This window comes from Chiloscyllium plagiosum, chromosome 12, assembly GCF_004010195.1.
Source record: "Chiloscyllium plagiosum isolate BGI_BamShark_2017 chromosome 12, ASM401019v2, whole genome shotgun sequence".
In the NCBI taxonomy this organism is placed as follows: Eukaryota; Metazoa; Chordata; class Chondrichthyes; order Orectolobiformes; family Hemiscylliidae; genus Chiloscyllium; species Chiloscyllium plagiosum.
Window position 1 is genome coordinate 55,985,014 of NC_057721.1, and position 22,492 is coordinate 56,007,505.

Consider the following 22,492-nt stretch of genomic DNA (forward strand, 5'->3'; position numbering starts at 1 on the left):
AAGTCTCAAAATGGCAACTGGTGGAATTTAAAATACTTCAATTAATAAATCTGGAACATAAAACTAATCTCAGTAGTAGTGATCATGTTGGCTATCATCATTTTTTGTAAAACCATATGATTCAGTAATGTTCTTTAGGCAAGATCTGCCAGCCTTGCCTGGTCTGTCCTACATGTGACTCTAAACCCACAACAATGTGATTGTCTCTTAACTGTCCATGGCTTGCTCCATCATAAACAGGTGCAATTAGGGAAGGCCAACATGTTTTCTCCTGTCAATGATACCCACATCCCATTAAGGAATAAAGGGAAAATAAAGTCAACAGGGCTCTTCAGTAGCAATTTTTTGTATGCCTTGATACAGTTTAGAATATGGATGGAAATGTGTTGCTGGAGAAGCGCAGCAGGTCAGGCAGCATCTAGGGAACAGGAGAATCGACGTTTCGGGCATTAGCCCTTCTTCAGGAAGAATATATCTACAGTTTAGAATATATCTACCATATTATCTTAACCAATCATCTCTGTCATCACATCAAGTAATCAAAGTAAGTTATTCAGTCACAATAACTCTGATACAATAATGCTAGATTTTATTGATTTACCTTGTCCTGTTAACATGAAAGTTTAATTTATATTTAATAATAATCTTGAGGAACTTCCCCAACTTAGAGTCATAGAGTCATAGAAATGTACAGCATGGAATCAGACCCTTCCATCCAACCCGTCCATGCGTGCTCTCTAATTTCCAAGTTTCACCCTAATGTTTTTAGAAAGCTTCCACTCTTCAGATATTACTGCTCTGGCCAATGAAGGTTGAAAGATTGTGCCCAATGTCTGCCATTACTTTCTTTGCTTCTTCCAAGGACTTTGGACGCATTACACAGAGCATGGTGATGTATGAAATGTATTAATAGATGAATAATGTACAAGTCCAATTAATTTAAAGTGATAATGAAGGAATATGACCAATTGTGTTTCAATGTAATGCCCAGTAAATTCAACATTAATAAATCTTGCATTATTTTTGAGAGGTTATGACTATTGTATCCACCTTCCTTCCTATCCCCTCAGACCGTCATATCCCAACTCCTGACACTCCTAGTGTCTTCAGTTTAATCTCCAAATATAAACTGCCGGTCACTGATGCCCCTAATTATTCAAACCAGTCATAAAATCTGAACCTGCAGCAACAGTAGAGAAAGAAATGATATGTATTTCTGAGACTATTTCTGCCTGGGACATGAACTCCTAAATGGAGTAAATAGTAAGAGGTGCATGTTGAGGTGTGTGTTAGTACAAGGAGATTTTGACATGCTGTGGCTGCTATGCCACAGTTTTAAAATTGAAAGATGTTTGAGAGGGGCTATCTTGCATGTAGCTGATTCAGCGATTTGCACAAAGTGTATGAAGTCAGCAATACACTGCTTATTCATTGGTATTTCTGCATTTTGCTTCTCTTTACTGGATTGTTTGAACAAGGTCCTTGTTTCATGAAGTTTTGAGGCTGTGCTTGATCAGTAATAGACTTTCAAGGCTGTACTTTGTGTTTTTTATTGGATGATAATTGGCTGTGTTTTGGAAGCAATGTTAGTGCATGAGGTATCAGTTACTGCATCATTTGCCTTTGAACCTTCTGGAAAGCATTGCGTTGCACAAAGCATACAAAATGTAAAATAATCACAGCACATTTTATGGAATTTAAGCATTTTTGTTATCCCTTTAGATTATTTCCTCAGTATGCTTATTTAATAAAGTTTAGAGACCTTGTTTTGTTCTAAAGTGTCTGGCCACCAACCATCACTATATTGTGAAATATATTGGACAAAAATGAACTTCTATATGGTGACTTCAATATTATTATATTGAGTGCCTGTAGTCACATCATTGTTAAAGGGATCTTTAGCATAACATTGACTTAATTAATCTACACAATATAATTTAGTTTCGAAGGGAATGTGTTGTAATTAATTATTTTGGAATGCATTTAATTATAAAGACAAAATATTGCACAGAGTGCTATACTGCCATCCAGAAATATAAATATACTCTCCAAAATAACACAGTATTTCTACCCAGAGATTAAGAATTTTGTATTTGAGCTCCTTCTTATCCCCAGCAGACCAGGAGGTGCCACCCTCTGACACTTGCAAAGTATTCAATTCAATCCCAGACAATGAGCTGCCAGTCATTGATTCGCCATATATCATCAGTCCAATCCCAGAGAATGAATCTGCTTAAGCAGGAAAAGTTGAATTTTCAGCTACTTCTAACAATAGTTGTATCTTTTGTGTAAATTAAGGAATGGAGTAAAGTGATTTTTGGATAGATGCTGGAAAGGCAATATCACAGCTTTACCATTAACTCTGTATTTGGCTTATTTGTTTGTTTCATGTCAATTCATACCCTTGCACGGCATCAATTCATAGTTATTGTATAATGTACCTGAAATGAGCAATCCCTTCTATATCTGATATAATTGATATGTTTCACTTATCTTTTGATCTTTTGGCTGTGTGCTTTTTTTTAATGAAGTGTGGGCACAGTGCATCAAACAGGATATCAAGCCATTGCAAAGGGTGGGGACTTGCTAACATGGAAGTCAAGAGAAGGCCTTCTGTTTTGTTGAGACACTGGAGAAGCTTGGATGATTCTGTTTAGAGTAAAGAAGATTAAAGGGACATTGACTAACTGTGCTCAAATTCTGAGAGATTTAGACAAGGAAATGGTTGCGAATCAGATGAAGGTCAGCAAGCAAAAGACATTCTTGAGGGAATCTGTAAAAGAAACAAAGGTGTCATGAGGAGAAATATTCTTGCACAATTGTGACCTGGAATGCACTGCATGAATAGATAGCGCATGTGGCTCCAACAGTATCTTGCAGAAAGGACTTGGATAGATATTTGAAGAAGCAAATGCAGGACAAGGAGCAAAACACAGTGGGCTGAGACTAATCTGATAACTCTGCAAAGAACTGCAGCAAACATAATGGGCTTCTAGCTTCCTTCCATGCTGTCTGGTTCAGATACCGTACTTGGTTGACTTCATTGTTCTGATTTGGAGATGCCGGTGTTGGACTGGGGTGTACAAAGTTAAAAATCACACAACACCAGGTTATAGTCCAACAAGTTTAATTGGAAACACACAAGCTTTCGGAGCGATGCTCCTTCATCAGGTGATTGTGGAGGGCTCGATCGTAACAGAATTTATAGCAAAATTTGCAGTGTGATGTAACTGAAATTATACATTGAAAAATTGATTGTCTGTTAAGCCTTTCACCCCCACCCCAGACAGACAAAGACCCACGTGCACACATATATTTTGTGGGGTGAATTTGTACTTGCAGGGTTACATTGTACTTTGCTCAAAAACTGTATATGTTCATGTAGAACTCTGAGCTCAATAACTGTGTGAATTTATGTAAAACTCTGTTATCTCACTTTTTAGATTAGAATCAATCTAAACATTAGGTCATAGACAGAGAACACAGGGGGCTAACACCTTCAACATATTGTCTAGCTATCACCATTGTTAACAGCTAACCCGAGAATGCAACTTTAAAAAAAAGGTTTTGTGATTTACACATGAAAGAAATGAAACTATCACTGTATTCTAACAGATGAAAGGCTTAACAGACAATCAATTTTTCAATGTATAATTTCAGTTACATCACACTGCAAATTTTTGCTATAAATTCTGTGTTACGATCGAGCCCTCCACAATCACCTGATGGAGGAGCGTTGCTCCAAAAGCTAGTGTGCTTCCAATTAAACCTGTTGGACTATAACCTGATGTTGTGTGATTTTTGACTTCATTGTTATTCGGCTGTGGTGTTTATTGGATGATACGTATATTTTGTGTCCTGAAAATAATGCCAAACATAGAATCAGCTTCATCAGTTTTATATTAAAATGTTGGAATATTGTTAAATTATTAATCAATATATTATCTTCTGTGGAGTTTAATATTATATCAAAAGTATTGTCTATTACATGGCTATGGCTGCATTTAAATCCAATGGAAGTGTTGCACCAAAAACTGGGTGAGGTTCCCCAAACTGTTAGTTTCAGATGGGCTACCGTAAATTGTTAAGTTCCAAAGTGAGAAGAAATGAACTGGCTTCCCTTCTTTATTCATGTAGATGCTGTGCCCCCCAATTTTTATTAGTTAAATGAATAAGAGATTTAACTGTGTGTGTGTGTGTGTGTGTGGAATGTATCTGACGGTCAATGCATGGTCTTGCATGGAGCCCATCTACTTTTGTTGCACAAAGATATTAAACTAATAGTCCACAGCACTGTCCTAGAATTTTTACATTTTGTTCATCTCTGTTGATTTTTTTTGTACAGGTTTCTTGTTTGATGAAGTTTGTCCTTGAGTATACAGTGCATAGTCATCCTATCGACATTATATTTTACATAGTGGAAAGAGTGTTGCTCTACAGTATGTTTAATAACAAATCATTTACCTAAAAATCATTTTGAATAATATTGCATTAATTAATTTAAACAGAGTATAATTTAATATTATAAGCAATATATTATTACATAGTGTAATTGTAGGTAGCATTTAATTATTATTAAAAAGAATACTACAACATTGCTATGTTAATATCCAGGAATGCAGATGTAATTCGTCAAAACAGCATGAAACATTTTTATCCAGGGATTAAGAAATTTGTATGGTTTTCCTCTTATCACCAGCAGATCATGAGGTGACAACCTCTGACACCCACAATCAATTCAATTTCATCTCAGACAATGAGATGCTGATCACTAACTCTCCTAATGTTTTGAGTCTAATCCCAGATTCTGAATCTGCTAACATCGAAGAGGAAGAAATTACAGGTACTTCTGACAATATTTGTATCTTTGGTGTGAACTCAGGAATTGAATACATAATAATTCCACATTCACGCTTGTGCTACAGTGGCAAATGGTTGGGCCACATGCTCCAGACATTATGGGTGAAATTTAATGGAACTGAAGTGGATTTAGCCTATTAGTAGGAGAACAATTAGAAAGCCCATGTTACTTCTGAGATGGGTCCCAACTGCGCTAAGTTCCTGTCCCATATTTAAGAGACAAATGATAGATTTTTCATAGAATTCGGGGTCCCAGGGTTATAAATCCTGCCTGTTGAGAGCTCCTGTTCAATCAGAGGCCAGCAGTTCTCCGGTGCAGGCAATGCCACTGGGAGTGTTAGTGGCTGCAGCTGGTATTGCATCCATGGAGTGCCCTAAGATCACTGAGGGACCCAGGACAGAAGTAAGTGAGGGCAGACTGGGGATCACTGTGCTGTTATGGGGATGGTGTTGGTAGGGTGTTTGGAGTCAGGTGTGGGAGGTGGCCATATCCATGTTCAATGCTGAGTACCTCAATCGGTCTCTAATTATCTTCAAAAGAGGACCCTGTCCAGAAATTAGTTATAGACACAATAAGGCTTTGACAAAGTTATGCTGATCGTCTTGATTCATTCTGACCTTTTAATGTGAAAGCATTTTTTTTAACTTAATAATGGCTTTCAGTAACTTTTCCAACAGCAATTTCGGGTCACTGATTCAAAGAATCACAGATTTAGTATGATACAGAAGGAGGCCATTCAGCCCATCATGTCTGCAGCATTTCTTTGAGCATTTTGACTTAGTACCAAACTCCTGACTTTTCCCATTAACATTATCTATTTTTGAGTAATCATCCAATTTACTCTTGAATGCCTGCCTCTGCCACACTTCCAGGCAGTGCATTCTGAACTTGGACCACTTGCTGTTTGATAAAGTTTTTTCTCTCACCTCGCATTTGCTTCTTTTGCAAAACACTCGGAATCTATGCCATCTGGTTCTCGATCCATTACCATAGGAACTGTTTCTCCCCATCATATTCTGTCCAGAGCCTTCACGATTTTGAAAACTTTTATCAAGTGTCCCTTCAGTCTTCTCCTCTTCAAGGAAACCAATTTTAACTTCTCCGGTCTGTCCTTATAACTGAAGTTTCTCATCTCTGGAACCTTTTCTTCACTCCTTTCAACATTTTCATATTTTTCCTAAAGTGTGTTACCCAGAACTGAAAGTTGAGGTCTAACCTGTGTCTTTATGCAACTTCAACATAACTTCTTTGCTCTTGTACTATGTGCCCCTATTAATGAAGCCGAGAATACTGTATGTTATTTTAGCAGCTCTCACTACTTATCCTGCAACTTTAATGAGTTATGCACTAAAACAGCTCTTGCATACTGTTTAGAATAATGTCCTTTATTTTATATTGCCTTTCTATATTCTTTCTACCAAAGAGCATCATACTTCTCTGTATTGAATTTTGTTTACAACACCCCCCCAACCATTGCATCAACTTAATGTTTTTTTGAAATTCTACACTGTTCTCCTTACAGTTTTTGGTTCTTCTGAGTTTTGTCATCAAACTTGAAAGTTGTCCTACCAAGACTTAGATTGTACAAATATTATTAGAGCATCCTGTGGTTTCCAAATGTACCCCTCTTAACTTTCTTGAATAGTGGTTTAACATCATCCAGTCTCTGGTTCTACTTTTGTACCCAGTGAAAATTGAAAAGTTGTAACCAATATCTCTGCTATATTTTCCTCTGCTTCTTTTAGTGACATTGGATGCATTATTTAGAGTTTAGAATTATATGAAATGCATTGTTAGATATATAATGTGTACTTAAACTGAAATCCATTTAAAGTGATAATGAATTAATAAGACCAATTGTGCTACATTGTTAAACAATAATGATTAATATCAAATGTATTACTTAAAATATTTTGGGTGTTATTTTCATGGGAGATTATAAATTTTGGATTCATTCTTATCCCCAGCAGACCATGAAGTGCCAACTCCCTACGCTCCTAATGTGTTCAGGTTAATCTCACAATCTGAACTTCCAGTCACTGACATCCCTAATGTATTCAAACCAATGTTAGAACCTGAACCTGCAGAGATAGCAGACAAAGAAGGTACAGGTACTTCTGACAGTATTTTTTGATGTGATCTCAATAATGTGGTGAATAATTATAAGTGCAAGTTGAGGTTTGTACTGAAGGTCTTTTGATTCTGTGCCACACTTGCCAGTTCTATAACTGTTCATTTACTTGTGTGTAAGGTATATTCAATATTCCATATTCAATTCCTGAAGAAGGGCTTATGCCCGAAACGTCGATAGATTCCTGAAGAAGGGCTTATGCCCGAAACATCGATATTCCTGAAGAAAAGGGCTTATGCCCGAAACGTCGATATTCCTGAAGAGAAGGGCTTATGCCCGAAACGTCGATTCTCCTGTTCCTTGGATGCTGCCTGACCTGCTGCGCTTTTCCAGCAACACATTTTCAGCCATATTCAATATCAGTACACTCTCTTGCATGGGTGCATTCAGTGCCATGTGAATTAAATGAGAAATCTGCAAGAGAAATTTACAGTCTTCAAATTAAGCTTTTCACTTGTTGCTAATGATAAGGATAGTAACACCTTATTGTGAATATTGAAGCTTATGCTTGGCAAATGATGCTACATTATAATGCAATTCTAATATTTTATTCATGAGCAATTAAGAATTTTGTATCTGACTTCCTTCTAATTCCTTCAATCCATGAGATGACAGGCTGTGACACTTCAAATGTGTTAAATTTAATCTCACATTCTGCGCTGTTGGTCGCTGACATACCTAATTTGTTAAATTCAATCCCAGAATCTTAATCTGTTAACATAAAAGAGAAAATAGTTTAGTTTCAGGTATTTCTGATAATATTGATGCCTTTGGTCTGAATTTAGGAATAAATTAAATAATTACTGAGGTTTGTGCTATCATGACAGCTGGTTGGGACACAAGCTGTCGATGCTATGCTAGAGCTTTGCAGTCTTACGAGTCTTCAGATTTACCAGCATGAAAATCAGATTTGGTCATCTTTAATTCATCTTGCGTAGAACATGTTCATTTGGTGTTTCCGATGTTGTCTTTGCTTCAAATATGAACTCAGGAGTAGAATGCATTCTTACATCCATATTACGAGTAATGTTAAAGTGACAGGATATTGGATGTGCTGCAGCTGCTTGTCACAGTTTTACAGTTAAATAAATATTCAATTTGGCTGAAATATATTTGATAGTTCACTACATTGCATTGAATCTATTCATTACTGTTGCACAAAGTACGTGAAATTGGTAATTTATTGCACATATTCTGTAATGCATTTTGCTTATGTCAGTTACATTACTTGGTTAGACATTCTTGCTTGTTTCTTGAAGTTTGCAGCCTGTAAGGTCTCTGTCAACCTCTTCTGGCTATATTAGTGTTGGATAATAATTAGGTTTACTTGTTTTGAATGTGTTGTTATATAATATATTTGTTGTCATATCACTCTTGTATAAGTCATTTAAAATAATATTGAATTAATTACTTCACACAATAAGTCTAAGTTAGTATTTTAGGAAATATATTTAATAATGCACTATATTTAGTTACATTGGAGTCACTTTAAAGTAATTATAATGAAAGATGATAAATTCTGCAATAGTACTGTATTGATGTCCAGTAATATATAACATTAAGATTACTTTCACTTGAGATTAAAAAAAGTTGTGTTTGGCTTCATTTTTATCCCCAGCAGACAGTGAGGTGCAAACACCTGACACTCGTAATGTGTTAAATTTACTCCAAGACTATGAGCTGCCGGTCAGTGACCCTCCATATCTGTTCAGTTCAATCCCAGAATTTGAACCTTCCAAAATAGTAAAGAATGAAGTTACAGGTATTTCTGACTACATAATAAATACATGTTTATGTTTGTGTTAACATGACAGATGGTTAGGTCACAGTCTTTCGATCTTCCATGCTTTTACACTTAACTGTTTGTTTTAGTTGTGTGAATAGAGTATTTGATTCTAAATGCATGACTGCATTGTAATTAAGCATGGCACGGTGGCTCAGTGGTTAGCACTGCTGCCTCACAGCACCAGCATCCCAGGTTTGATTCCAGCCTCGGGTGACTGTCTGTTGGGAGTTTGCACATTCTCCCCGTGTCTGCGTGGGTTTCCTCCAGGTGCTCCGGTTTCCTCCCATAGTCCAAAGATGTGCAGGTCAGGTGATTTGGCCATGCTAAATTGCCCATAGTGTTAGGTGCATTAGTCAGGGGGAAATGGGTCTGGATGGGTTACTCGTTGGAGGGGCGGTATGGACTTGTTGGGCCAAAGGGCCTGTTTCCACACTGCAGGGAATCTAATCTAAATACCTGTTGCACAACATACATGAAAAATGCAATTTCTCTGCAATTTTTAATATTTTTGTTGGATTAGAAGTTTGGGAACCACAATTTAAGAAAGTTGCTGAGGCAGTGGAAATTGCTTTGTTAGATTGAAATTAAAGATGAGGATTTAGCACTTGTTTAGAGAGTAGAGTAATTGGAATGGTTTGTCCCAGAATGAACGAGAAGAGATTTGACAGGCATTTTAAAATTCTGATTGGTTTGAAGGGGTGAACAGTAGAAACTGATTTTGGTGGTTTTCGGGTTATGATCAATGGACATAAGTGATACAATATGCAGAAAAAAAATGAGTGATGAATCTTTTTTAGCAGCAAGTTGTTCTCTGGAACACACAGGATGGTGGGAGCAGCTTCTTTATACAAGGGATCTAAACAAATAGGGCAAACAATACAGTACAATATTGAAAGACCAGGGAATGAGACTAATAGAACATGTATCTGTGCCAACACTTTAAAATATAAGCATGACTGGTCTGTATTTGTACAGTATGATTCCATGATTTTGGCACTAAACTTTGCTGCAAAGTGTCTATTAACCTATCATCACTGCACTACACTGTGGTGATGTTTATTGGATAACAAATGTATTTTATGTAGAGGGAACTGTATGGCCATATTGAGTGTCATATTAGATCTGTATATAACACATTATTGAAGTAATTAAACAGTACATCATCTGTAGAGTTCACTTTTGTATAAAAGGTAAATAAACAATTTGTGATGAGACTTGAATCTAAGTTATTGTCAAGGAGTAAAATAAATTGTGCTGTGGTGCTACAATGTAATGAGATTCTGTAAAACAAATTATTCATCTGTACAACAAAGGGATAATTTTCATGAGCAATTAAGAATTTGTATTTGGCCTCCTTCTTATTCCCGTCAGACTATATGATGCCAGTCACTGATGCCCCTAATATTGTCAGTGCAGACCCAGAATCTAAATCTGCTAACATAAGAAAGAAAGAAGTTACAGGTACTTGTGAAAATATTTATGCCTTGTGTGTGAACTTAGGAATGGATTAAATATTCATATGCATGATAAAGTTTGTGCTAAATTGACAATGTTAGGACACGCTGTAAATGCTATGCCACGCCTTTATAATTTAAATAAGTGTTCAATTTTCTTGTGTGTGAAATGCATTTGATGGTCATTACTCTGTCTTGCATGGAACCCATTCATGGTTGTTGCACAAAGATTATGAATTGAGCAATCCACTGCAAATTTCATGGAATTTAAGCATTTTTGTTCCACACTGTTGGTTTGTTTGGTCAGCTTGTTACTTTAGAGATTTGTACGTGGCTGCAAGTGTCTGTCAATGTATGTTGGCTATATTATGGTGAAGATTATTGGTGGAAGTAATGTTACTGCATGGAATGCCTGATGTCGTATCACTTTTTATGAATCATTTTGAGTGGTGTATTAGTTAATTTACAAACTAAGCATATTGTAGTATTTTATGATATCTATACGATCTTGTTTTTTTTGAATGAAGCTATTTTTACTTTAACTGAAGAAAATTATCAGTTCTGATATAGTGCTCCATTAAATCCAGTAATGTAAATGCTTTCATCAAAACAACATAGGGGTTGTTTTCATACACTAAGAAGTTTGTGTCTGGATTCATTCTTAACCCCAACAGGTCATGAGGTGCTGACCTCTGACACTCCAAGTATGTTCAATTCAGTCACAGATTATGAGCTATCAATCACCGACTCTCCGTCCATGTTGAAACCAATCCCAGAACCTGAAACTACTAAGATAGGAAAGGATAAAATTACAGGTAATTCTGACACTATTTGTGCATTTGGTGTGAAGTCATGGATGAAGTAATTAATAATTCCATGTTGAATTTCTGCATAGTGACAGATATTTAGGACTTGCTATCGATGCTACGTACAACAATTAGACAAAGTTTGTTTCAGTTTGGAATTTACTATTTAGTAGGAAACTTTGCATCGTTGCTGCACAATGCGGATGAAATCAACAAATCATTGTATGTCTCCTGGAGTTGAAGCATTTTGCATATCTCTGTATTATTATTATTTATTCAGAGTGCTTATTTCATGAAGCTTGGCCAACAGACTTCAATAATGTTATCAAGGCCATAGACGGAGTAGAGAATAGATTGTTAGAGTGGCTGTAGGAATGAAACTTCAGTGTTGTGGAGACTCAAGAGAAGTTGGGACTATCTTCCATGGGGCAAAAAAAGGGTATGGGGGGGAAATTTTAAAATTTTTGCTCAAACTTCATAACAGTTCAAATGAGTTAAGTCGGGAGAGCTTGTTTTCCTCTTGCATGAGAGTCAGTGACAAGAGAGCAGAGGTGACTTGAGAAGAAATGTTACGATTCTGAATGCATTGAATGAAAGGGGAGAGGGTGCATTTTTTGATAGTGAGATTCAGAATGAATCCGGATAAATATTTTCTCTGTGAACATTTGTAGGGGAGTATACATAATGAGGCAAATGAGCTTGTAGTGCAGATTGAAACTTTGGCATGTTCAATGTGGTGGGTATCATCGAGACATGACTCAGGGCTGGGAACTAACTATCTAAGGATACATGTACTATCAAAAGGATGGCATGGGAACAGAATTGCTTTGTTAGTAAGAGATGAAATTAAGTAAATAGCAAGGAATGATATAGAATTGGGTGGCGTAGCATCTGTGTGGGTAGAGTTGTGGAAAAAGAAACACTGATGGGAATAATGTACAGCCCTCCTAATAGTATTCAGGATGTGGGGAAGAAGATAGATATCAGAAGATAGAAAAGGCATATATAAGAAAGGCATTATTACAATAATCATGGAGGACTTAAATATACAGGTGAACTGGGAAGCAGATCCCAAGAAAAGGAACTCACGGAATGTATGAGTGCTTGTGAGAAAACCAGCTAGAGAACAGTCATTTCTGGATTTGGTGATGTGTAATGAGGCAGATTTGATTAGGGAGCTTAAGATGAAGGAACCCCTCTGTGTCAGTGACCATAATATGACAGAATTCACCCTGCAATTTGAGAGGGAGAAGTTGCAATCAGAACAAACATTATTACAATTGAGTAAAGGTAACTAAAGAGACATGAAGGGATTGCTGACCAGAACTCAATGAAAGTGGAGCTGAGCAGGGAAGATGGTGAATCAGAGCTGAAAAATGTGTTGCTGGAAAAGCGCAGCAGGTCAGGCAGCATCCAAGGAGCAGGAGAATCGACGTTTCGGGCATAGTCTGAGGGTTGGGACTGAGATAAGGTGTGGGGAGGGGGAATGAGGAAGCTGGAGAAATCTGCTGGAGAAAAGCTTTGTCTTGCGAGCAATACAGGCAGATCACAGAGTTAAGTAGCATAGATAAGTAAATAATAGGTAAACTGGAGCAAAAACAAAAACACAGGTACAGGCGAATGTTAAGAGTTTGTGAGTCTATTCAGTATTCTAACAACAGTAGGGCAGAAACTGTTTCAAAACCAGATAGCGCGTGTGTTCAGGCTTCTGTACCTTCTCCCTGATGGTAGAAGTTGTAGAAAAACATTGCCAGGGTGGGATGGATCTTTGAGAATGCTGGCGGCCTTTCCTTGACAGCGGGCCTGATAGATGGATTCTATAGATGGGAGGTTGGCCTTTGTGAACGTTAAGCTAGTTAGTAATATAAAATGAGATTGCAAGAGTGGACATTGTATCACTAGAAAAGGAGGCTAGAGAAGTAATAGTGGGGAACAAAGAAACGGTGGAGATAGACACTTTGATACTGAAATAGATACTTTGTATAGTTTTCTCATTGGAAGACACCAGCAGAACCTCAAGAGAGTCAGGGGCAAAGGTGAGTATAGTGGCCATCACTAAAAAGAAGGTACTGGGGAAGCTGAAAGGTCTCAAAGTGGATACGTCACCTGAACCAAATGGGCTCCACCTCAGTGTTCTGAAGGAGATAGCTGAAGAGATTGTTTCAGCATTGGTGACCTTTCAGGAATCCCGAGAGTCAGGGAGAGTCCCAGAGTATTGGAAAATATAAATATCTTGTTACACATTTTACAAAATAGCTTTAATTTACATACTTGCGTAGATTGTTAACAAATTATAAACTTTTAACTCAAACAGAAAACTAGTACATTTAGCAAATAAGATTAGCAATGCTTAAACATCATATCATAACTAAATATGTGCAATTTTATTGTACTCTCAAAGCTGTCAATAAACAGTAATGATAATAGATTTTTTCTCATTAACTTTTCATGGTTAACTAAATGTTGTGAAGATCCATCAAAGTTTTCTTTAAAAGTATCTTGACCAGCTTCTAATTCTATTTTGTACTGAGTTTCAACCTAAATGGTATACTTGCAAACCAATACTCTGGCAGCCTCCACACCTTGTTTTCAGGATGCATTTTGATCATGTAACAGAATACAAAATTACTTTCTCAAAGATTTGTGTTGATATAAACGTGCTTTCAGTGAAGCTCTTTGAAGTTTCCTATGGACAGCCAGCTTCAAAATGACCTTCCTGAATCACCACCTCAACGATAGATTTTGTAATTTCGGATGAATAAACCTACACTTGCACTCTATATCCAGGCCATTGTCTACCCAAGCAATCTGCCACAACTTTCTGCATGCACACATTTTCTTTCCATTGATTCTTCAAAAGCTGAGACTTTATTTTCACCTTGTTATAATTCCCCCTAGATATTTGTTTAGTCTTTTATGTTCGCAATTGATTTTCAATCTTGTTCATCTTTTCATTCAGCATTGTAACCCCTCCAGTTGGTTCCATTGCCTGGCTTTCACAGTTATGTATAGAATCTTACACAAGTCGAACAATTTCACTTGAGCAATCTGGTTTTGAAAACTTTGAAACTTTTCCTCCATGGTCACTGACTCCTCCTTACACTCTTTCAATTTATTCTTAACTCTTTATTCTGTTCCTTAAAATTTTGCAAACTGTTTTTAAAATAATGCAATCATACAATTTTTACAGCATGGAAAGAAACCCTTAGCCCATCGTGTCTGGGCTGGTTTTCAAACATAAATCTGTCTACTTACATTTTCCAGCACTTGGCCCGTAGCTTGTACTATGGTGTTTCAAGTGGTCTTCCAAATTGCTATTGAATGTGTTGAGGATTCCTGCTTCTACCGTTATTTCAGGCAGCAATTTCCAGACACCCATAACCATTTGCGTGAAAAACAAATTCCTTCAACATCCTCTAAACTGCCTGCTCCTTACCTTCAAACTAGACCCATAGTTATTGACCTCTCTATTACCGTTTCAATGCCAGTCAGTGCACCTCAGTGGGATCCAGCCTTTTCTGCTCTAGGGAAAATACCACCACTCAGTCTGGATCTTCTATACCACAAATCTGATCTTTTGTGTCCTCCATATTGCATCTGAAGTTCAAAATTTCCATTACTCATTTAAGATGATAGCTTCCAATAGTTTGTCAGTCTAGATTTGTAATTCTGCATTCAACCAACTGATCCAGCAGCACTTCTGGCTGTTCAAGGTAATTTTCATGATACTTCAGAGAGACTTTTGTTACTTAGGTATATGGGAACAGGAGTGGGCCATTCAGCCTTTTGAGCCTGGTCTGCCATTCAATGCCATCATGGTTATCTGTGGTTTAACCCTGATACATCTGCCTCTGGCCCATTTGCCTTCACTTAACAAAACATTAACAATCTCAGATTTAAAATTCCCAACAGATCTACCATCAACTGTTGTTTGTGGAAGAGAATTCCGAGCCTCTGCCATCCTTTGTCTGTAGAAGTGTTTTCCATCATTGCTCCTGAATGGTTGAGCCCTAATTTTTAGACTCTGTCCCCTAGTTCTAGAATTACCGAGCAATGGATAATACTACTAGGCCATTGCCTCCCATTGGAATTTACTTGATACAACTGAGCAAGAGTACAATTCAGGGAACAACCAAAGTCTACCACTGGCTTGGTGAAGCTTGTTGAAAACCTGGATGTTACTGATGAGTAGGTGCAGGAAGGCAGTTTCTAGAAGCTAGAGGTATGTCCCTGAAAGGGAAGAATCTGTGGAGACAGATCAGAGTTAACATTTCTGGTCTGGTGACCTTTCCTTAGAATTGATGGTAGCTAGGAAAATGTTGATTTTTATGCAGAAGACAGAGTGGGGAGGGGGGAGGAGTTGAGGAGTAAACAAAAGGTGGAGATAGAGTCCACAGAGAGAGAAGAGCAGTTGGACAGACAAAGGAGTGGATAATGGTCAGCCTATGAGAATGAATATCTTCTAATGGGGACTATTAATGATTAACAATGGGTTGTGTGTAATAGTAGAGCATGTGATAACAAGAAACAAAAACAGAAATTGCTGAAAAACCTCAGCAGATCCAGCAGCATGTGTGGAGAGAAACCACTGTTAATGTTTCAGGTCTAGTAACCCTTCCTCAGGACTGTAGTTATAGAGTCATAGAGATCTATAGAACGGAAACAGACACTTTGGCCCAACTCGTCCAGCTGATCAGATATCCTAAATTAATTTAGTCCCATTTGCCAGGACTTGGCCCATATTCCTCTAAACCCTTCTATTCATGTACCTATCTAAGAGCATTTTAAATGTTGTAATTGAACCAGCTTCCACCACTTCCTCTGGCAGCTCATTACATATAGACAGCACCCTTTGCATGAAAAATTTGCCCCTTATGAACTTTTTAAGTCTTTCCGCTCTCACCCTAAACCTGTCCTCTAGATCTGGACTCCCCCACCCCAGAAAAAAGACCTTGTCCATTTACCCTATCCATGCCCCTCATGATTTTATAAACCTCTATAAGATCATCTCTCAGCCTCCGATGCTGCAGGGAAAATAGCCCCAGTGTATTCAGTCTCGCCCTCTATCTCAAACCCTCCAACCCTGGCAACATCTTTGTAAATATTTTCTCATACGTTTTCAAGTTTCACAATATCCTTCCTATAGGAGGGAGAATAGAACTGCACATCATATTCCAAAACTGTCCTAACCAATGTGCTGCCCCAACATGACCTTCCAACTCCTATACTCAATGCTCTGTCCAATAAAGGAAAACTATCCTACCTACCTATGACTCCATTTTCAAGGAACTATAAACATGCACTCCAAGATCTCTTTGTTCAGCAACACTCCCCAGGACCTGCCCACTAAGTCCTGCCCTGATTTGCCTTTCCAAAATGCAGCACCTTACATTTATGTAAACTAAACTCTATCTGCCACTCGGGAAAAGTGAGGACTGCAGATGCTGGCGATCAGAGTCTAAATTAGAGTGGTGCTGGAAAAGCACAGCAGGTCAGGCTCCTGATGAAGGGCTTTTGCCCGAAACGTCGATTTTCCTGCTCATCGGATGCTGCCTGAGCTGCTGTGCTTTTTCACCACCACTCTGATCTATCTGCCACTCCTCAGCCCATTGGCCCATCTGATCAAGATCCCATTGTAGTCTGAGATAACCTTCTTCACCTCTAATTTTGGTGTCATCTGCAAACTTACTAACTATACCTCCTATGCGCACATACAAATCATTTATATAAATAACGAAAAGCAGTGGATCCAGCACCGATCCTTGTGGCACTCCACTGGTCACAGACCTTCAGTCTGAAAAGCAGCCCTCCACCACCACCTTCTGTCTTCGAGCCAGTTATGTATCCAAGTGGCTAGTTCTCCCTGTATCCCATGTGATCTAACCTTGCTAACCTGACTATCATGAGGAACCTTATCGAATGCCTTGCAGAAGTCCATAAAGAACGCGTCTACCACTCAATCATATTCTTGAGATATGATTTCCCATGCACAAAGCCATGCTGATTATCCCTAATCAGTCCTTGCCTTTCCAACTACGTGTACATCCTGTCCCTCAGGATTCCCTCCAACACCTTGCTCACCACCAATGTCAGGATCACAGGTCTATAGTTCCTTGGCTTTTCCTTACTACCTTTCTGGAAGAGTGGCATCACCTTAACCAACCTCCAGTCTTCCGGTACCTCACCTGTGACTATTCATGATACAAATATCTCAGCAAAGGGCCCCACAATCACTTCCCTAACTTCCCACAGAGTTCTAGGGTACACCTGATCAGGTCCTGGGGATTTATCCACTTTTATGTGTTTTGAGACATCCAGCACTTCCTCCTGTGTAATATGGACATTTTTCAAGGTGTCACCATCTATTTCCCTACATTCTATATCATCCATATCCTTTTCCACAGTAAATACTGATGCAAAATACTTGTTTAGTATGTCCCCCATTTCCTGTCGCTCCACACATAGGTTGCCTTGCTGATCTTTGAGGGGCCCTATTCTCTCCCTAGGTACCCTTTTGTCCTTAATGTATTTGTAAACTCCCTTTGGATTCTCCTTATCCCTATTTGCCAAAGGTATCTCATGTCCCTTTTTTGCCCTCCTGATTTCCCTGTTAAATATACTCCTACTGCTTTTGTACTCTTCTAAGGATTCACTTGGTCTAGGCTGTCTATACCTGACATATGCTTCCTTCTTCCTCTTGACCAAAACCTCAATTTCTCTAGTTATCCAGCATTCCCTATACCTACCAGCCTTTCCTTTCACCCTAATAGGAACATACTGTCTCTGGACTTTCATATCTCATTTTTGAAGGTTGCCCATTTTCCAACCATCCATTTACCTGTGAACATCTGCCCCCAATCAACAAGTTCTTGCCTAATACCATCAAAATTGGCCTTCCTCCAATTTAGAATTTTAGCTTTTAGATCCTGTCTATCCTTTCCCATCACTATTTTAAAGCTAATAGAATTATGGTCACTGGCCTCAATGTGCTCCCCCACTGACACCTTATTTCCCAAGAGTAGGTCAAGCTTTGCACCTTCTCAAGTAGATACATCCACATACTGACTTAGAAAACTTTCTTGTACACGCTTAACAAATTCCTCTCCGTCTAAACTCTTAGCCCTATGGCAGTCCCAGTCTATGTTTGGAAAGTTAAATCCCCTACCATAACACCCTATTATTCTTACAGAGAACTGAGATCTTCTTCCAAATTTATTTCTCAATTTCCCACTGACTATTGGGGGATTTATAGTCCAATCCCAATAACATAATTATCCTTTTCTTATTTCTCAGTTCCACCCAAATAATTTCCCTGGACATATTACCAGGAATATCCTCCCCAAGTACAGCTATGGGCGACACGGTGGCACAGTGATTAGCACCACTGCCTCACAGCGCCAGAGACCCGGGTTCAATTCCCGCCTCAGGCAACTGTCTGTGTGGAGTTTGCACATTCTCCCCGTGTCTGCGTGGGTTTCCTCCGGGTGCTCCGGTTTCCTCCTACAGTCCAAAAATGTGCAGGTTAGGTGAATTGGCCATGCTAAATTACCCATAGTGTTAGCTGAAGGGGTAAACATGGAGGAATGGGTCTAGGTGGGTTGCTCTTCAGAGGGTCGGTGTGGACTTGTTGGGCCGAAGGGCCTGTTTCTACACTAAGTAATCTAATCTAAAAAAAAAGCTGTAATGCTATCCCTTATCCAAAATGCCACTCCCCTTCCTCTCTTGCCTCCCGTTCTATCCTTCCTGTGGCATTTGTTATCCTTCTTGTAGCATTTGTATCCTGGAATATTAACATAACAGTCCTGCCCATCCCTGAGCCTCTATAATTGCTATGATATCCCAGTTGCATGTTCCTAACCATATCCTGACTTCACCTGTCTTTCCTGTTAGTCCGCTTGCATTGAAATAAATGCAGTTTAATTTACCTTGTTCTCTGCTTTGTTCCTGCCTGCCCTGACTGTTTGACTTGCTCCTTTTCCCAGTTCTACCAGTCTCAGATTGATCTCTTTCCTCACTATCTCACTGGGTCCCATCCCCCACCATACCAGTTTAAATCCTCTCAAGCAGCTTGAGCAAAGCTCCCTGCCAGTGTATTAGTTCCCTTGCAATTCAGGTATAATGCATCCTTTATTACAGGTCACTTCTACCCCAGAAGAGATTGCAATGATCCAAAAATGTTAACACTTCTCTCTTGTGCCAGTTCCTCAGCCACACATTCATCTGCTTGATTCTCCTATTCCTACCCTCCCTAGCTCTTGGCACCGTTCTTTCAGTTTTTTATCATGTGATATCAAGGTCTGGAGTGTGGGGGTTGGAGTAAAGACATGGGATGCCTCAAATCCTAAGATTGTAGAACTCTATATTAAGTCCAGCAGACTGTAGAGTTCCCAAACAGAAAATGAGTTGCTGTTCTTTCACCTTGAGCTGAGCTTTGCGCTGGAGGATCTCAGCAAGTCTGAGACAGAAACGTTGGCCAGGGAACAAGGTGGTGTGTCGTGTGTCTGTTATACTGTCTGTTTCCTAAATGTTACCAGTTCATAGAGTGCTGACTTCTATACAGGGGAACCTTGATTATCGAAACGACATGAGTGGGGAGTATTTTGTTCGGATAATTGAATACCGGCTAACATGGGACCTTGAGATCTTGTTTGGATATTCCGAAATTCAGACAATCGAATGCCGGATAATCGACGTTCCTCTATAGTACAAATTACAGACAACAAAATGGTTTAATCACACAAGAATAATAAATGAGTGTGCCATGTTGCTATATTGTAATGACCATTGATAACATGAATGTATTCGTCATTACAACTTGGGTGTTATTTCCATGAGCAATTTAAGATTTTTGTATCTGGCTTCCTTCTTATTCCTGCAGATCATGAAGTGCCAACCTCAAACACGCGTAACGTGTTCAGTTCAATCCCAGATTCTGAACGTGCTAAGATAGGAAAAAAAGAAGTTACAGGTACTGCTGGCAATATTTGTGCCTTGAGTATGGGCTCAGAAGTAGAATGAACTCTTGTCTGCATGTTATGCACAGTGCTAATATGACAGAATATTAGGAACAAGCTGTGGCTGCCATGTTAAATGTGTTCAGTTTACTTGTGTGTAATGTGTCTTCAATAGTCAGTAAGCTGCCTTGCATAGAACCCGTGCATTTCTTCGTACAAAGCATACAAATTGAGCAATCCATTGCACATCTCCTGAAAGTTGAGTATTTTGCTTCTCTCTGGTTTAGTTGGTCAACACGCTTGCTTCATGATATTTAGAGTCTGTGCTTGGCTGTCATGTATCTATCAATCTATCATAACTGGTTGTGAAGTGTTTTGGAAGATGATTTACTTTTACACAGTGGGAAAATGGAAGGAATTCTCCTGGCCTCTTGAGGTAGTGGGGTTGGTTGGGGAATCGGAGGAATTTAGACACTGTAAGTTGCACATGAGGCCAGCGCCGTGCACCATTAAAGCAGCCGAGTTACCATTAGATATTAAAATAATGGAGAGTAATGTTTCTGATGGCAATACACAGTGAACTTTTAAATTCTTTGTTCCATGGTTCATAATTGGTGCAGTGCTTTCTAGCTAGTTCGTCTGCCTGGCCCATGTAACACTCCCAATGGTCTCACATTGGGACCCGCTGAACTCCCAATGAATAGCACAGTGGTTAGCACTGCTACTTCACAGCACCAGAGATCGGGGTTCGATTCCAGCCTTGGGTCACTGTCTGAGTGGAGTTTGTACATTCTGCTCATGCCTGCATAGGTTTCCTCCCGTGTCTAAAGATGTATAGGTTAGGTGAATTGGCCATGGTTCATGTGCGATTATGGGAATAGAATGGAGGTCTGGGTGGGATGTTCTTTGGAGGGCGTGTGCATAATCAATGGACTGAATGGCCTCTACCTGCACTATAGGGATTCTATGAGTAAGCTCCTGCCGCCAGAGTAGAGAGTGTGATGCTGGAAAAGCACAGCAGGTCAGGCAGCATCCAAAGAGCAGGGGAGTCCTGCCACCAGAGCCCACCACACAACTTCCAGTGCACCTCGATCCCATGAGGGTTTGGGCTGATGATCATTTTGACCCGTAAATAGTTCAGATGTTTGCAAGATGTTGTTTGATGCTACTGCATAGAGTGCCTGCTGTTGTATCTCTCTGGTTGGCAAATCAATTCTGGTTGAAGTATTTCTGTGGAGAATGCACCATGCAACAACTGCAGCAATAATTAATTCATTTAAATACTTTAAATTCAGCATTATCTGATGTGTTTGATTTGGTTACATTGGATTTTATCTTATAATGAAAACATAAAATCAAATCTGCAGCAGTCATACATTTACATCCAGTGAAGTAGATCTATTCAGCAAATCATCGCACCAAAGATTGAAATCTATTTGGATTTCTCCTTGTCCTGAATGTACCATGAGGTGCCAATGTCTGACAATCCTAATGTGTTCAGCTCAATCTCAGATTATGAGCTGCCAGTGACTGATCACGCATGGAAAATCAATCTAATCCCAGGTTCTGAACCTGCTAAATTAGGAAAGAAAATTAATTTGTAGGTCTTTCTAACAACCTTCATGTCTTGCTGTGAAAACATGGATTACAAGATTAGTGATAGTGGCAAGTAGTTTGGATACCTGTAGATGCTATGTCACACTCTTACAGTTAAAGACGTGTTTGTTTAATTGTGGATATAGTATTTTTGGTAAGTGCATTCATGGCATAGCATGGAACATATTCAAAGTTGTTGCCCAAAAAATGAAGGGGACAATCTACTGCAGATCTGAAAATGTGTTGCTGGAAAAGCGCAGCAGGTCAAGCAGCATCCAAGGAGCAGGAGAATCGACGTTTCGGGCATGAGCCCTTCTTCAGGAATCTCCTGCTCCTTGGATGCTGCCTGACCTGCTGCGCTTTTCCAGCAACACATTTTCGGCTCTGCTCTCCAGCATCTGCAGTCCTCACTTTCTCCTCAATCTACTGCAGATCCCCTGATCCTGACTCATTTTGCTTATCTCTTTTGGATTATTTTGTCAATGGTCTTATTTCAAGAAGAGTTAACATCAAACATCATGAATGCAATCAAGATTTTGGAGAGAGTGGAGAATAGATTTGTTAGATTTGCAGCAACAATGAAAACTTCAGTTTTGAATAGAGACGGCAGAACCTGGGCTGGCTCTCCTTACAACAATGGAAGTTAAAGAGAAATTGAAAAGTCATGTTCAAAATTCAAAGAGGTTTAGGTAAAGTTTCCTCTGTGTAGTTTGTAAAAGCATCAGAAGTAATAGATTTTGTTAATACAGTGAATTGTTATGTTTGTGAAAGGGTGAAATGCAATTTCAATTGTAAATTACTCACGGGAATTAGATGAATATTGTAATGGAAAATTTGCAGGACTATGGAGAAAAGTCTGTAGAAAGTGAGAAATTTAATAGCCTTCACATATCTGACACAGGCC

General features: G+C 38.9%; 1 protein-coding gene across 1 annotated transcript in view; it reads left to right on the forward strand.

Moving 5' to 3' along the window:
- LOC122555285 (mucin-3A-like) overlaps window positions 1-22,492 on the forward strand; it is a 462,531-nt gene that overhangs the window by 330,505 nt on the left and 109,534 nt on the right. Inside the window, exons 38-43 of the mRNA XM_043701128.1 lie at window positions 4,700-4,843; window positions 6,829-6,972; window positions 8,611-8,754; window positions 10,150-10,239; window positions 10,907-11,047; window positions 19,917-20,006. Of these exons, the coding sequence (XP_043557063.1) occupies window positions 4,700-4,843; window positions 6,829-6,972; window positions 8,611-8,754; window positions 10,150-10,239; window positions 10,907-11,047; window positions 19,917-20,006 (753 nt within the window). The remainder of the gene's footprint in view (window positions 1-4,699; window positions 4,844-6,828; window positions 6,973-8,610; window positions 8,755-10,149; window positions 10,240-10,906; window positions 11,048-19,916; window positions 20,007-22,492) is intronic.